Source organism: Elephas maximus, chromosome 12 (assembly GCF_024166365.1).
Source record: "Elephas maximus indicus isolate mEleMax1 chromosome 12, mEleMax1 primary haplotype, whole genome shotgun sequence".
Lineage (NCBI taxonomy): Eukaryota > Metazoa > Chordata > Mammalia > Proboscidea > Elephantidae > Elephas > Elephas maximus.
Window position 1 is genome coordinate 79,200,682 of NC_064830.1, and position 17,942 is coordinate 79,218,623.

Sequence of the window (17,942 nt, forward strand, 5' to 3'; positions counted from 1 at the left end):
GTGAGTACTGCTGTGTTGTTGTGTGCCATCCAGTCAATTCCGACTCATAGCAACCCTATAGGACAGAGTAAAACTGCCCCATAGGGATTCCTAGGCCACAGAAAAATTGATACCTTTGAATTATGGTGGAAGCAAAGAATATTGAATATACCATGGACTGCCAGAAGAATAAACACATCTGTCTTGGAAGAAGTACAGCCAGAATGCTCCTTAGAAGTGAGGATGGCAAGACTTTGTCTCAAGTATTTCGGACATGTTATAAGGAGGGATCAGTCCCTGAAGAAGGACATTGAAACTGGTGGCATCCTACTAGCCATCTTGAATAAGCAAAGGACTGTGCCTGCCATCTTCTGTGATACAGGAACTAACTCCCTGTCTTCAAGCTATGTCTTTATTTAGTTATGCTTTCTATTTCTGGCCAAGTTGAGGAAAACATGAGACTGGGGTCACAAGATCAGCTGAAACTAGCAATAATTAGATCTGGCCCACCTGAATCATCTGCACAGAACCATTGACCCCATCCTCTGGGTCACCCCAGAATTCTTCTCCCACCGGACGGAACCAAACTTCAGTGGCCCAAGATTGGGGGAAGGTTTTCAGAAGTGAGGGGTCAGAGCCTAAGATCCCCCCTCCCCCCATCGCTGTTTCAGACTGAGCAAGCACAAAAAGGCCGGACCACCCCAGGAACACCTTTTCCGGCCAGACCAATCAGCAAGCTGGCCCTACCTCAATGTGTTCCTGAAGACCCCAGACCTGATTTACTTCATCCATATAAACCCCTTGCGCTATGGTTCTGGGAGCCATCTTGGCGAGGCAAGTCCCAGTGAGCTCCTTTGCTTGGCCAACCACATGAAGCCTCTTCTTTTGCTTTCACCCGTTTTGTGTCTCTGTGGCCACGCTGAGCAGGCTTGGAACAGTCCTGTTACAACATCATGCTTGGTAGGGTAGAAGGTCAATGAAAAAGAGGAAGACCCTCAATGAGATGGATTAACACAGTGGCTATGACAATGGGCTCAAACATAGCAAAGATCGTAAGGGTGCGCTGAACCAGACAGTGTTTCATTCTGTTGTACATAGGGTCACTGTGTGTTGGAACTGACTCAGTGGCACGAAACAACAACAATATTTATGGAAGCAGGTCGCCAGGTCATTTCTCCCTTGGGGCAGCTGATGAGTTTGAACTACCAACCTTTCAGTTAGCAGTCGAACACTTAACCACTGTACCACCATACTAGGACTCCTTTTGTGAGCATTACAGGCGATCATATCCGTAGAAGCGCTGAGCACAGTGCCAGGCAGGCAGTGAGCTCTGTGAATGCACTTATGAGCTCCCAGGAGGAGGAGGACCTATGAGCAGGGATGGATGGAAGGCTGGAGAGGAGGGGCTAGAGTCAGATGGTGCAGATTTACTGAAACCACTGCCTCCCTGATGGGCATGTTCAGACACACAGACACGGGAAGGGGCCCTGCCCATTCCCACGTGCCAGCCTGCCAGAGACTCACTACTCAACCCTTTCTCCCTGACCCAACACACTCTGAGGATATGACACACTCCCATTAGTAACAGCTAATTCCTAAAATCAAGTATAGGAGCTAGGAGTGGGAGTTGCTCTGTGAAAGCCACTGGCCTTGCCCTGAAGGTCCCAGGGCCACTTCCTCCATGTTGGTAGCAACAAAGAACTGTTATTAACAAGGAACAAAGGTCTTTGAGTGAGGAGTCGTGAATATTCAGCAACTGTGAGGTCAGGGACAGAGGGCTAGGGCCGCAGTCTGGGCTGGCTTGGAACACTGGCCTGTCACACACTAGCCAGGCCATCCCAGGAAGACAATGACCTTCTCTGAGTTGTGTTTTTCTCATCTCAGAAATGGTGGCCACAATACCATTGACTTCATCAGCACGACTGTGAAGACAGTTACAAATAACACAGATAATAGTTGCTAGGATTTATGGGAAGTTCCTGGGTGGTGCACCCAGTTAACACACCCAGTAAAACAGTTAACACACTTGGCTGCTGAGAGGTTGGAAGTTTCAGTTCACCCAGATGCACCTCAGAAGAAAGGCCTGGTGATCTGCTTCCAAAAAAATCAAGCACTGAAAGCTCTATGGAGTACGGTTCTACTCTAACACACCTGGGGTCGCCATGAGTCGGAATTGACTTGACGGCAACTGGCTGGTTAGGATTTCTGAAGCACTTACTATGTACAGGGCTGTTCAAAGTACTTTACACGCATCCCCGTATTTAATACTCTGAACTACTTACTCTTTGAATTAAAAAAACGAAATTGCTATTGAGTCGATTCTAACTCATAGCAACCCTATAGGACAGAGTAGAACTGTCCCATAGGGTTTCCAAGCCTATAAATCTTTACAGAAGCAGACTGCCACATCTTTCTCCGGCTGGTGTGTTCGAACCACTGACCTTTCAGTAAGCAGCCAAGTGCCTTAATCACTGTGCAATCAGCGATCCTTTACTCTTTGAGTAGTTACTTTTATCATCCTTATTTCATAGGTGAAGAAGCTGAGGCTCAGAGAGGTTAAGTGCCTTGCCCGCTCACACAGCTAATAAGTATTGGAACTAGGAATCTGTCACAGGCTTGTTGGATGACAAAACTTGGTGTCTTCACCATGAATCTATTCGATGGGGTCATGGATTTGAAATGTTTCCTAAATGCTAACCACTAATACCAGTTGCCATCGAGGTGACCCTGACTCACGGTGACCCCACGTGTGCTGGAGAATTGTGCTCCCTAGGAGTTCCAATGGCTGGTTTTTCAGGAAGCACATCACCAGGCTTTTCTTTAGAGGCACCTCTGGGGGACTTGGTCCTCCAACCTTTTGGTCAACAGCCAAGCATATTAGACGTTTACACCACCCTGAGACTCCACACAAACTAAAGTAAGTAATTATTTGATTATACTCCCCACAGGAAGAATAGGTTTTACTCACATTTCATGACAACAATCACTGATAGAAAACTATTATTTTCTAAATAGCCATCACTGAAAAGGAAAAATCAGACAGTCCTGGGAAAGTTTTCCATCTTCAGATAAAACACATAAACATATCTTTGAATTCAGGCAACATTATTTTTATAACTATAATGTGCCTTCTCCCATTTTCACACAGCACCACACACTTTTCAAAGCATGACATCACCCCATTTCTCACGCCAACCTGCAGAGGTAGTCTGAGAAGGTATCATCACCCTGGCTTTTCAGCAAGGAAACTGGGGCCCAAAGACATGGTGACTTGACCAAGGCTGTAATGTCAAGACAGGCTCATGATCCTACTGCTTCTTAGAAAGGCAGGTCGCATCACCTCTCTGGCCCTCGGTTTTCTTATCCTTGAAGAATACCAAAAAAACCCAAACCCGTTGCTGTTGGGTCGTTTCTGACTCACAGTGACCCTGCAGGGCAGAGTGGAACTGCCCCATAGGGTTTCCAAGGAGCGGATGATGGATTCAAATTGCTGACCTTTTGGTTAGCAGCAGAGCTCTTAACCATGTGCCAACAGGGGTCCTAAAGGAGAATAAGAACATCTTATTGTGGTTATTGTCAGATGTTCTCCTGAGTTGGTTCAGCCAATAGTGCTGCAAGTGTCACCGTCAACAGGGCCACTCAGTCCTGTGCTCAGTGAGTGGGCTGCTTGTTGACCACGTGCATAGTTCAGATATTGGGGTACCTCCCTCTAGGGATGCCTAGAACCTGTTGGCCACTAGAGCCAGATTTCAGCAACTAGGAGCTTATTATTTAGGTGGGAGGATGATAGGGAAATGACAGGAGATGTGGGGGAGCAAGAGGCTGACATTACTACTGGTTTATAACATTTGTAATCTTCCAGAAGAGGGACAAAGCCTCCCTGAGGCTTCACTCAGAGCCCTCCTGCTCAGAGGAGGTTCTCCATAAATATCTGAAGAATGAGCGAGTGAATGAATGAATGGGCAGAGGCAGGCACATCTGGAGTGCATCCTTAGGTCCTAACTCTCTTGGCAGCTCTTTCCACAGGACACCTAATCCCACCACACCATGAAGAGTCCCAGGACTTGGATACCTGCCAACTGTGATCTAAATGGCATAAAACAACCACTCTTAGCGTGCTTGCCAAGAATCAAGCCCAGCCGTATTTGGTGCTGAGTTCACTTCAGGGTTTTTCTTCCCACTCATAGGATTACAGAAACTCTGGGTAACAAGGGACCTTCGGGGTCATCTGGTCCAGGCCTCCTCCAGGCTGCTGTGGAAATTAGCCTCCACGTTGAGCCATTCTCTGGGCCCAGCTCCGGGCTGGACGCTGGGACTCGGGAGAGAATGGAATTCGTTCCCCGCCTTGACAAGCTTCCACTCACTCCTTCAACCAGCACTTACCTCCTTCGTCCTAGATCCTGAATTCTGAAACAACCTACAGTGGGTACATCATTTCCTACTTCTTTATGCCTGCATTCCTGCTTGTTTGTCCCTTCATTCATTCATTCTCTCAGCTCTTCATTCATTCTATATTCAACTAATATTTACTGACCCATTGCCGTCAAGTAGATTCCAACTCACAGTGACCCTGCAGTACAGAGCAGAACTGTCCCATGGGGTTTCCAAGGCTGTAAATCCTTAGAGAAGCACACTGCCGCATCTTCCTACTATGGAGTGGCTGGTGGGATCAAACTGCCAATCTTTCAGTTAGCAGCCAAGCGCTTTACCACTGCATCACCGGGACTCCTAAATATTTATTAAACATCCACTATTTGCCAAGCTTTGTTCTAGGCACAAGGGAAAAGAACAGCCTTAAAAAAATAAAGATAAAATAATTCAGGTAGGATCTCTGCCCTCATGGAATATACAAATAATAAGTAAAATATATACTAAGGCAAATAGTGATAATAAGGCAGGAAAAGGAGTTATCAAGTGCCTGGCAAGGGAAGTGCCATTTCCATAAGATGGTAAGAGAAACCCTGAGAAGGAGACACTTGAACAAAAGACCTGAAGGAGGTGACACTCACCTGTCCTTATTCCATCTTCCTTCCTATTGTTTCCTTGCATGCTGTATTTGACCGTCTGCTTCCCCCAGGAGACTCTTGTTCACCACTGAATCCCCAGGATCTAGCACAGAGCCTGGCACATCGTGGGTACTCAGTAAGTACCTGCTGAATGCAGGGATTTGGGGCTGCGGATACAGGCAATGTTGGGTCACCCACTAGGCAGACTGAGTCATGTGCTTAGTGCACCAACGAAGCACCAAAAAATGAGAACAAGATTTAAGGAATTCAAGTATTATTTTAATAGTATTCCTTACTATAGGATGATAAATATTTTCACACTAAAAAAAAGCTTAAAAGAACTCAAAACCAAAAAACCCATTGCCGTCAACTCATAGCAACCCCAAATGGCAGATTAGGACAGCCCCAGAAGGTTTCCAAGGAGCAGCTGGTGGATTTGAACTGTTGACCTTCTGGTTAAGAGCCAAGCTCTTTAACCACTGGGCCACCATAGCTCCAAGAAAGAAATAAAAGCTGGTAAAAAAAAAAAAAGAAAAAAAAACACTGACAGATTTGACCTCCTATCATATTCATCCTATCTCAGGTACTTCTGCTTTATACAAACCAGCCCTGTTAGAAAGGCGCTTTGCTGTTTTTTCTTGCAAAATGATAAAACGCCAGGCGCGCACACAATTTGATATTGCCAAAAAGGCAAGGTAGACCATCAATTTCAAAACTGTCTGGACTTCTTTCCACTCATAGTCTATGGTTTGACATTGTTTCTGTTTTTGAAAGCTATAAGGAGGCAGGCTCTAATAATTTGTGTTTACAAATACTAAAGGGTCTTAAACCAGGAGCTCAGAGCCCACGGGATCTAGGTGAGGCTGCTATCTGACATCACCATCAATGCTCAAAAACCTCCCACACCAGGGACTCATCACTTCCCTACTCCTGGGCAGGCCGCCCACCTACCTACACATCCATTCATTCATTCACTCACTCAGTCATGCATAAACATTTATTGAGCAACTACTGAGCCAAGTACAGTTCTAGACTAGAGACACAGCCTTGACTAAACCAAAAAGAAAAAAACACCAAACCCGTTGCCGTCCAGTCGATTCCAATTCATAGCGACACTACAGGACAGAGTAGAACTGCCCCATAGAGTTTCCAAGGAGCGCCTGGTGGATTTGAACTACTGACCTTTTGGTTAGCAGCCGTAGCACTTAACCACTATACCACCAGGGTTTCCAGCCTTGACAAAAACATACAAAATTCTCTGCCTTTATGGAACTTATACCTAGCTAGAGGACACAGGCATTCAACAAATAAAACAACAGAGTATTTCAGATGGTGATAAGCATATGGAGGTAATGAAGGCAGGGGTGAGTGGTGGGGAGGTCTCGGGGGCAGAAGGGGCAACTTGAAACAGAGCGGCCAAGGCTAGTCTCCTGAGATGGTGGCGTTTGAGCAAAGCTGGGTAAAAAGGAAGGGAAAGGGCTAGGAAGCTATCTGGGGGAAAAATGTCCAAGGGAGAGAGAGGAGTAAGTGCAAAGGCCCTGTGGTGAGGCTGTACCCAGCCACTTCCAGGAACAGGAAAGAGGCCAGCGTGGCTGGAGGAGAGTAAGCAGAGAGCGATGGCAGAGGGCGTGAGAAAAGTACAGGCCAGGCTGTGCAGGGTCTTGTGAGCCAAAGACTTCAGTTTCTACTTTGGTGAGGTGGGAGCCATGGGGGAGTTTTGGGCAGAGGAGTGACATGATGAGACTCAGGCTTAACAGGACCCTGCTGGTCACCCTGTGGCTATTTCTGTCCTTGAGCTGCATACTGTGGCCACTTGTCAAATGGCATTGTCCTCTTGCAACAATGAAAATACTCTGTATCTGTGTTGTCCAATACGCTGACAGCTAGCCACGCGAGGCTATTAAGCCCTTGACATGTGGACGAATGCAATAAAGTGAATTTTTTATTTCATTGTTGTTGTTGTTAGTTGCCGTCGAGTCAATTCCAAATCATGGCAACCCCATGTGTGCGGAGTAGAACTGCTCCATAGGGTTTGCAAGGCTGTGACCTTTTAGAAGCAGATCACCAGGCCTGTCTTCTGAGGTGCCGCTGGGTGGGTTTGAACTGCCAACCTTTGGGCTACTAGTCAAGCATTTAACCATTCGTAGCACTCAAGGACTCTACTTATTTTATTAACCAACCAAAACAAAACTCGTTGCTGTAGAGTGGATTCTGACTCATGGCAACCCTATAGGACAGGGCAGAACTGCCCCTCAGAGTTTCCAAGGCCGTAAATATTTACGGAAGCGGACTGTCACATCTTTCTCCTGCCGAGTGGCTAGTGGGTTCAAATCGCCGACCCTTTGGTTAGCAGCTGAGCACTTAGCCAATGCACCACCAGAGCTCCTTTTTATTTTATTAAACTTTACTAAATTTACATTTTCACAGCCACAAGTGGCTAGTGGGTGCCCTATTGGACAGCAGCCTGGAGCATCATGGCGGGGCGGGGCAGGGGCTTTGGGAGCCAGGCTGGGAAGCCCTGCATGAGTCAGGCATCTGGCAGCTGGGTGGGGCCTAGGGACTGTCTGGGTCCAAGGCTTTATGACCAGATGAGCAAAGAGCCTTTGGGGGCAGTGACTAATTGCTTGATCAGAGCCCCAGCTGGTCCCAGGACCCAGGTATCCTGGTTTTTAAGCCAGTGCAACATCCGGTGGGCTGTCCGTGAGCAGTTACTGTGACTCTTTTGGAAGAGATGGCACGGCACAGTGGTTAAGAGCAACCTCCAGAGGCTGACTGCCTGGATTCAAGCTTTGGCTTCACTTGACCATTCTGTACCTCAGTTTTCCCACCTGTAAAATGGGGATAACCTCATACAGTCAGATGGCTGTTATATGTGAAGCACTCAGAATAAGGGTCGGCAAACTTTCTTTGTTAAAGGCCAGATAGTAAATATTTGCTATTTACCATACCATCTCTGTTGCGACTACTCAGCTCTGCCATTGCAGCAGGAAAACAGCCATGGGCCACCCATAAATGAATGAATGTGGCTGTGTTCTAATAAAATTTTATTTATGGACACTGAAATTTGAATCACATAATTTTCAAGTGTTAAGAAACATTATTCTTCTTTTGTTTTTTTTTTTTTTGCCCAACCACTGAAAAATGTAAAAACCATTCTTAACCCATGGGCCATACAGAAACAGGCGGTGGGCAGACTGGGCTCATGGGCCATAGTCTGCAGATCCCCCATCTTAGAACAGTGTCTGCCACATTGTGCTATATGCCCTTGTAGCAAAAGGGGTTTTCGTAAGTCAGAATCAACTTGACAGCAACTAACAACCACAGGCTATGACTGATTATTTATTTACAAACTTAATGGAAAACAAATTTGTAGTGTGAATCTTGCTACAGACTAAGCTACTCTTTATGTGGAATGCTGAACCCACTCTAAAACCAAAAATCCATTGCTGTCAAGTTGATTCAGACTCGTAGTGACCCTACAGGATAGAGCAGAACCACCCTATGCAGTTTCCAAGGAGCAGCTGGTGGATTCCAACTGCCTACCTTTGGGTTAGTAGCTGAGTTCTTAACCACTGTGCCACCAGGGATCCTAGATTTAATTTATTTGCCTTGGCTGGGACCTCTCCAAAAAAGGAATTTCCAACCTTCCTGGAAGCAATAGCAACAACTAGCCTTTACTGGGCACTTACCATGCAGCGTGATTATGCCAAACTTTTCACATATTTATCTCTTGGGATTCTCACCTTACTTTAATACACGGATACTTCTTATGTAATGTCCTCATTTTGCAGACGTGCAAGGTTCAGAGAAGAGAACTTTGCCCAAGATGGAGCTATGGTCTGAACCATGAGGTCAAAGACTTCACCACGTCTCATTCACTCTTGAACACCTGGCAATTAGCATGGGGCCTGGCACAGAGTAGGTATTCAACAAACAATCGTCAAATGAATACACGAACACACTAGCTCTAGATTCATATCAATATTCTTTTGTGTCAATAGCTTGTCTAGTAACTTCTCAGAGGCTCAGTTTCCACAAGGGTAAAACGGGCAAGGGGCCTTGGTGGCCCAATGGTTAAGTGCTCGGCTACTAGCCAAAAGGTTGGTGATTCTAACCCACCAGTGGCTCCACGGTAGAAAAGACCTGGCAATCTGCTCATGTAAAGATTATAGCCTAGGAAGCCCTACGGGGCAGTTCTACTATGTCCTACAGGGTCGCTTTGAGTTGGAATTGACTTGACGACACACAACAACAAGAAAATGAGTTGCTATGAGTCATTAAAGAAAGTTAATGCCACTAGCAAGTGGCCATCTAAGATGCATCAATTGGTCTCAACCCACTTGAGCAAAAGGAAAATGAAGAACACCAAAGATACAAGGTAATTATGAGCCCAAGAGACAGAAGGGCCACATAAATCACAGACACCAGCCTGAGACAGGAAGAACTAGATGGTGCCTAGCTACAACTGATGACTGCCCTGACAGGGAACACAACAGAGAAACCCTGATGAAGCAGGAGAGCAGTGGGATGCAGACCTCAAATTCTCATAAAAAAGACCAGGCTTAACAGTCTGACTGAGGCTAGAAGGACCTCAGAGGTCATGGTTCCCAAGACCTTCTGTTAGCCCAAGTTAGGAACCATTCCCAAAACCAACTCTTCAGACAGGGATTGGACTGGACTATAAGATAGAAAATGATACTGGTGAGGAGTGAGCTTCTGGGCTCAAGTAGGTACATGAGAGTATGTGGGCACCTCCTGTCTGGAGGGGAGATGAGAAGGCAGAGGGGGACAGGAGCTGGCTGAATGGACATGGGGAATATGGGCTAGAGAGAAGGACTGTGCTGTCTCATTAGGGGCAAAGCAACTAGGAGTATGTAGCAAGGTGTATATAAATTTCTGTATGAGAGACTGACTTGATTTGTCAACTTTCACTTAAAGCACACACACACACACAAAAAAACAAAGAAAGTATAGAGTCCAAAATCAAACTCCTGACCCTGCCTACCAGATCCTCATGGACATTTGACCTCATCCCCTCTCCTCCTTCCCTAAGCTCCAGCCTGAGGCCTCCTCCAGTAAAAAAAAAAAAGGTTATTCCCACCTCCAGCCCTTTGCCCTTGCTGTACCCTCCACTGGCATGCTCCTTCCACCTGCACTTCTAGGACTGGCTCCCTTACATCCTTGGGGTCTCAACTGAGAAGTCACCGCCTCAGAGAGACCTTCATGACCACCCATCTGACCAGGCCCCTCCCTCCTCTACCACCTATCATGTGGTTTATTTTCTTCCCAGCAGTTACCCCTAGCTGAAGATTACCCTCTGTCTCTCTTGAGTTCTTTGGAGTGTCTTCCCTACATGAACATAAGCTCCATGAGAGCAGGGGCTCCCTCCCTGGCACATGGCAACTGCTCAGGGTCCATTCCCTTCCCTTCCTCCTCCTCAGGGAAGGACAGCCCTGCAGAAGGTCTGGGTGGTCCCAGGCCCAAACAATGCTCTTTTAAAAAGCAACAAAGGTTACAACACTGAAAAGTCATTTCCTCTCTTTACGGCTATAAATTCTCTGTGTCCTGGAAAAACAAACACAAAAGCCACTGCAGGGCCCTTGGGTTTCATTACGGCCTGAGCTGCTGGGCAGAGCTCAACCTCTTCCAGAGAGAGGGACAAATAAAAATTACTCAAGTCTGATGGGCGGTTCATCAGAGAACTGAGCCTGGAAATGGTGTGTATTCCAGCTGGGTCCAGACCAGCCCAGATTTCTTCCTGACATCTTAAGGGTGATGGGTGACCAGGATGAGCGGGCTTAGCAGATAAGAGAAAAAATAAACCAACACTGCAGGATAAATGGTTACTTTTGTTCAAGTTCAATACTACAGCTCCCAAAGCGGCTGCAGGTGAGCTTCATTCATTCATTCAACACATATTTAAAAACCCATTGCCATTGAGTCAATTCCGATTCATAGTGACCCTATGGGACAAAACAGAACTTCCCCATAATGTTTCCAAGAAGCAGCTGGTGAATTCAAACTGTCAGCCTTTCTGTCAGCACAAGCACTTAACCACTGCGCCAACAAGGCTCCAAGACATATTTAAAAAAAAATTTTTTTTTTTTTTTTTTTTAGTGACTACTTTTATAGATCAGGCAGTGCCCTGGTGGTGCAGTGGTTAAGAGCCTGGCTGCTAACCAAAAAGGTCACAGTTTGAATACACCAGCTGCTCCTTGGAAATCCTATGGGGCAGTTCTACTCTGTTCCATAGGGTTGCTATGAGTTGGAATTGACTCGTCAGTAAAGGAGTCCTGTTGGCACAACGGTTAAGTGCTAGGCTGCTAACCAAAAGGTTGTCAATTCAAACCCACCCAATGGCCCCCCAGGAAAAAGGCCTGGAGATCTGTTTCTGTAAAGATTACAGCCTAGAAAACCCTATAGGGCAGTTCTACTCTGCTACATGGGGCTGCTATGAGTTGAAAATAGACCCAACGGCACCAACAACAACAAATACACTAGGCAGGTTCACTGGGCAGTGCAAAGAGTTTGCACTCAGCTACTAACCCATAGGTTGGCAGTTGGAATATACCTAGTAGCACCTCGAAACAAAGGCCTGGCGACCTTCTTCTGCAAGATTACAGCCACTGAAACCCTATGGAGCATAGTTCTAATCTGACACACATGGGGTCACCAGGACTTGGAACTGACTTGAGGGCAATGGGTTTGGGTCGTTTTGTTTTGTTTGTTTTTTCAGGGGGAGGGTGAGGCATATACCTGGCACTGTTCTAGGTTCTGGGAGAACAAGAGAAAGCCCCTGCTTTTCATGGCACCTACGTTCTGGAAGGAACAATCAAACCAGATGACTTCATATGGTAATGTTTTCTTTGAAGGAATATGCAGGATAACTGGGGAGGGGTAAAGAGATTGGATGCTCCTTCAGAGAGGATGGCCCCAGAGGGCCTCTCTGAGGGGACATTTGAATAGAGACCACAGGAGGAAGAGGAGGAAGAGGCTGCCATATGAAGATCAAAGAGAAGTACCTTCCAGGCAGAGAAACCAGCAGATGCAAAGGCCCTGAAGCAGGAACAACCTTGGTATGTCCAGTAATGAGAAGGTGGCCAGTGTGGCTGGAGCAGGACGGGTTAAGAAAGGGGCTAGGTGATGAGGGCCTGGGGAGGTGGGGCTGGGTCATGCAGGCCTGGTGTTTTGTTAGAACAGTGGGAAGCCACTGGAAAGTTTCAGTTTAGTAGGGGGGAGGCATGATCTGCTTTATCATTTAGAAGGATGCATATTTCCTATTCTTTGAACTAGACACCCTTCCTTCCTTCCCCTCCCACCACTGTCCTCCCATGATGGCCATACAGCAGGTCACTGTTTACAAAGTGCTACAAAGTTACAAACATGGTACCTTCTGTGCTTCCCACCCATGTCGGTAAGTACAAGGTCATGAAACATCATCTGTCTAGTAGTTGGAGGAGGGAGGAGGGCCTTTTAGCTAGAAAAAAAAAACCAAACCCATTGCCATCGAGTCAATGGCCGACTTATAGCAACCCTATAGGGGGGCCAATTACAATACATACACATAAAAAGGTGCTTACCATACCATACCAGTTGCCATCAAGTCATGGCAATCCCACGTGTGTCAGAGCAGAACTGTGCTCCACAGGGTTTTCAATGGCTGATTTTTCTGAAGCAGACTGCCAGGCCTTTCTTCGGAGGTGCCTCTGGGTGAACTCAAACCTCCAACCTTTCTGTTAGTTGTCAAGTGTGCTAACCATTTGCACAACCCCAGGACTCCCAAAAAGACACTTAGAGAGTCCCTTAAACACCCAGCAAAGGTTCAAGAAACAATGGAATACTGCAGAATAAAGAACAATGATGAATCCATGAAACATTTCACAATATGGATGAATCCGGAGGGCATTATGCCAAGTAAAATAAGTCAATCGCAAAAGGACAAATATTTTATGAGACCACTATTAAGAAAACTCAAGAAAAGGTTTATACATTTACTGCTCTGACAGGGATCATAATAGAGGGTCCTGGACAGAGCTGGAGAAAAACAAAATTCTAACTCAAAAAGGAAGACCAGACTTGCTGGCCTGACAGAGGCTGGAGAAACCCTGAGAGTACGGCCCTCAGACACCCTTTCAGCTCAGTAATGAAGTCACTCCTGAGGTACACCCTTCAGCCAAAGATTAGACAGGCCCATAAAAGAAAACGAGACTAAAGGGGCATACCAGCCCACGTCCAAGGACTAGAAGGCAGGAGGGGACAGGAAAGCTGATAACAGGGAACCCAAGGTTGAGAAGGGAGAGTGTTGACATGTCATGGCGTTGTTAACCAATGTCATAAAACAATATGTGTACTAACTGTTTAATGAGAAACTAGTTTGTTCTATAAACCTTCATCTAAAGTACAATAAAATAAAAAAAAAGATTACAGCCAAAAACAGAAAAGGTTTACACACAGAAAAAACAATCTTTGATGGTTACAAGGGAAGGGAAATCACTAACTAGATAAAAAAAAAATAATAATAATTATTAACTTTGGTGAACAGAAAGGCAACACACAATATAAGGGAAATCAGCACAACTTGACCAAGGCAAAGTCATAGAAGCTTCCTAGACACACTGAGGGATGGAGTTACTGGGGCTGAGGACTGGAGACCATAGTCTCGGGGGACATCTAGGTCAACTGGCATAACATAGTTCATAAAGGAAACATTCTACAGCCTACTTTGGTGAGTAGCGTCTGGGGTCTTAAAAGCTTGTGAGCAGTCATCTAAGGTACATCTATTTGTCCCATCCCGTCTGGAGCAAAGGAGAATGAAAAAAACCAAAGACACAAGAAAAAATATTAGTCCAAAGGGTCAATGGACAAAATGAACGACAGCTTCCACCCGCCTGAGCCCAGAAGAACTAGTCAGTGCCTGGCCACCACCGCTGACGGCTCTGACAGGGATCACAACAGAGGGTCCCAGGCACAGCTGGAGAAAAATGTAGAACTAAATTCAAATTCACAAAAAAAGACCAGACTTGCTAGTCTGACAAAGAATGGAGAACCCCTGAGACTACAGACTCCAACACCCTTCTAACTCAGAACTGAACCCACTCCTGAAGACCACCTTTCTGCCAAAGATTAGACAGGCCTAAAATAAACAATAACACATGTGAAGAACGTACTTCTTAGTTCAGTCAAGTATAAGAGACCAAAGGGACAACACCTGCCCAAAAGCAAAGACGGGAAGGCAGGAAGGGACAGGAAAACTGGATGAACGGCCACAGGGAACTCGGGGTGGAAAGCGGGAGAGTGCTGACGCATTGTGGGGATTGCAACCAATATCACAAAACAATTTGTGTATAAACTTTTGAATGAGAAACTGATTTGTGCTATAAACTTTCACCTCAAGCATAAGAAATTATGAATCTCACATCTTCCATATGAGAAGCGGGGGTTGGCATCTTAAACGTAATGAATTGTGTTGCACAAAAGAATGATAAATAGAAACCAACTAGAAAAATACCTGAATGGCTATTACTGAAAGGCTGGAAACAGGGCTGGAGCCAAGGAAATACATGAGCCATAAAATAATTCACATAGAGCCTGGTCTGATTTGTTGTCTGATTCCTAAGCACTTTTCTAGAGCTTGGGTCTCTTCTAGATGTTGAGAACAACTCAATCGGAAGAGCCCAGTGCCCAAATCTGCACTCATGTTTTACTGTAAATCCCTGAAATAGAAGCAACCCTGCAGATGCAACTCACAGCAGGGTCTTGTGCTTTGTTAAGGCCCAATGTAAGATAAAAATGCTACAAGGAAGCCAGCCTGCCTGAGTGCTGACAACTTTTTTATCTTGACTGGGTGGTGGTTGTTTATATTTAGGTAAAAATTCTACTAGGTGTATACTTAAGATTGGTTGCCTTACTTTGTCTAAGTTTTACCTAATAAAAAAGAAAAAAAATTTAAAAGATTATAATGCTTGCCCGGCTTCCACGTATTGTGCCTGTTCTGGGTGGTGCCAATGGTCTGCCCTTTGCTACTAACCAAAAGGTTGCGGGGGAGGGGTAAGCCCACCCAGCAGTGCTGTGGAAGAAAGGCCTGGCAATCTGCTTCTGTAAAGATTATACCAAAACCAAACCGGTTGCCTTCGAGTTGATTCCAACTCATGGCAACCCCATATGTTACACAGTAGAACTGCTCCACAGGGGTTTCTTGTCTGGAATCTTTACAGAAACAGATTGCCAGACCTTCCTTCCAGGGCACCACTGGCTGGGTTCTAATCGCCAACCTTTAGGTCTGTAAGTCAAGCAAAAACCATTCATGGCACCCAGACATCCTTCCATAAAGATTATAGCCAAGAAAATCCCATGGAGCAGTTCTACTCTGTAGCACACGGGGTCACCATGAGTCTGTAACGGACTTCACAATGTTTTGTTGTTGTTTGTTTGTTTATATGCCAAGCACTGAGCCAGGTGCTTCACATGTTTTCTCTCAGGTAATTTCACCAGCATCCTATTCTCATTTTACTGCTGAAAAATCTGAGGCTCAGAGAAGGCAAGCCACTTACCAAAGGTCACACAGCAAATAAACAGCCGATGCAGAATTCCATCTCAAGTCCGTGTAACTGTTAAGCCTGAAATGTTTGGGAGGCAGGCACCTGATACCAGAATCGCGATGATCTCACGATCTTTTCATTGAACATATAAACTTGGAGATTGCCCCCAGGATCCCTTCAACAGCAACTAGAAGGCAAATCCACTAGGGTCCGACCTACCGTTCTAGTGCTCCTTTTGGGAGGGCGGGCTGCATCTGTATTCGGAGAGGATGGATTGGAGGAGGGAGAGCTGGAGTAACAAAGATCTCTCATCCTACTCGCTTGCCACAAAGCCAAGGAGGCCCAGCGCAGTGAGGTGGGCAGAGAGCTGCTGCCGTCCCCAGCTCCCAGCCCCTAGCGCACGCCCTGCCCTGCCCTGCCCTGCCGGGGCACCGTCCCTCCCCGCGCCGTCCCGCCGCCCTACCTGGGGGGATGAAGGGCTGCCTGCTGGGCCTGCCCGGCGGGAGCGCACTGGCGCTGGACTCGCTCATGGCTGCGCCCCGCGCCCGGAGAGGCGCCGCGGACCTGCTCCGGCTGCCGCCGCCTGCCGGCCTGGCCTCCGGGAGCCGGCATTCCAGGTTCCGGCGCCGACGTCACAGAAGCCGGGGCGGTGCCCGGAGCGGCCCTTCCCACGCCCTGAGCCCGCAGACCGCACCGAGGGGCCGGGCGCGCGGCCGGGACCTGGCGGAAGGAGGTCCCCAGGGGCAGGTGCGAGCCTCCCGCAGCCGGGAGCCGGGAGCCGGGATGGGGGTGCTGGGGTCGGGTCGTTGGAGAGCCCCAGAGCTCCGGGAAGGCCCCGTCCAGTCGCGGTGACGAGGAGCGATCTTCGACATGTAGTAATAATAACAACTAAGACGCGGAACAGTGTTTCTAGTCAGTGACCGTCTGTACAGAGAGGAAAAGAATATATGTCTACATGGTTGTAAATACGTAAGGTATCTCTAGTGGTTGCCTCGGGTCGGGAGCTGGGAGGCCAAGAGGCCAAGTGGGAACGGGTGATTTTCACTTTATACCATATTGCTCTTTTAAATTGTACACCATCTCCACGTTTCTTCCTGATCTCTATAAATCTATCCATGTACAATTTAAAACAAAATAAAGAAAAATAATTGCCTGATATCAATAAATGGTTGATTGAACAAATAGGAGAGTGTAGACAAATCTGTGCAGAACCCCAAGTAATTTATGTAGATACTCCACAGTCAAGGAGGCGGAGCATAACGCCCCACTCTTTTTAACTGTGGGCTGTGTATAGTGATTTTCTAACAGAGTACAGTGTACAAGGAGGTGGGGCATAACTTTATAGTACATAATACCTGCCGAACACTTCCTCAGCCAGAGTGTCACGGTTAACAGCAACAGTGATAAGCCATGTTGATAGAACATACCCTTGATATGCTGTAATATAAACGGCACTTTCCCTCTGTGGTCTTCTCCCCAAAACCAATAACTACAGCCTTATCACATGACAAACACCAGACAAACTCGACTGAGGAACAGTCTACAGAATACCTGCCCAGACACCTCAAGGCTGTCAGCCATTGTCGTTGAGTCAATTCTGACTCCCAGCGACCTTATCGGACAGAGTAGAACTGCCTCATAAAACCAAACCCAGTGCTGTGGAGTCATTCCGACTCATAGCAACCCTATAGGACAGAGTAGAACTGCCCCATAGAGTTTCCAAGGAGCGCCTGGCAGGTTTGAACTGCCAGCTCTTTGGTTAGCAGCCGTAGCACTTAACCACTAGCCACCAGGGTTTCCAGAACTGCCTCATAAAAAATATATATATATATTTTTTTGTTTTCTAAATCTTTACTGAAGCAGACTGCCGTATCTTTCTCCCACGGAGCAGCTGGTGAGTTCGAACTGCCAACCTTTTGGTTAGCAGCCGAGTGCTTAACCACTGTGCCACCAGGAAGCCCCAAAACTGTCAATGTGATCAAAAACAAAGAAAGTCTGAGAAATTGCCACAAGCAATAGGATCCTAAGGAGACAGACAGCTGAAGGTTATGTGGTATCCTGGGTGGGATCCTGGGACAGAAAAAGGACATTAGGTAAAAATTAAGGACATGTTTTTTTTTAAATAGAATATGGTCTTTAATTAATAATAATGCATCAATATTGCTTCATTGATTGTGACAAATGTATCATACTAATGTGAGAATATACTATGGACTGCCCGAAGAACAAATAAATCTGTCTAGGAAGAAGCACAGCCAGAATGCTCCTTAAAATCGAGGATGGCATGACTTTGTCTCACTTTAGACATTGTTTTAGTTACCTTGTGCTGCTATAACAGAAATACCACAAGTGAATGGTTTTAACAAACAGACATTTATTTTCTCACAGTTTAGGAGGCCAGATGTACAAATTCAGAGCG

At 46.4% G+C, this 17,942-nt stretch overlaps 1 protein-coding gene across 3 annotated transcripts in view; it reads right to left on the reverse strand.

Moving 5' to 3' along the window:
• TMC7 (transmembrane channel like 7) overlaps window positions 1-16,132 on the reverse strand; it is a 66,220-nt gene extending 50,088 nt beyond the window's left edge. For 2 of the 3 annotated variants that reach the window (XM_049903736.1, XM_049903738.1), the window contains exon 1: window positions 15,987-16,132. In XM_049903736.1, the coding sequence (XP_049759693.1) occupies window positions 15,987-16,053 (67 nt within the window). In that variant the 5' untranslated portion in view covers window positions 16,054-16,132. Of the gene's footprint in view, window positions 1-15,535; window positions 15,579-15,986 lie in introns of those variants that run through there. The other variant, XM_049903739.1, reaches the window with a different exon arrangement.
• Window positions 16,133-17,942: the final 1,810 nt, after the last annotated feature.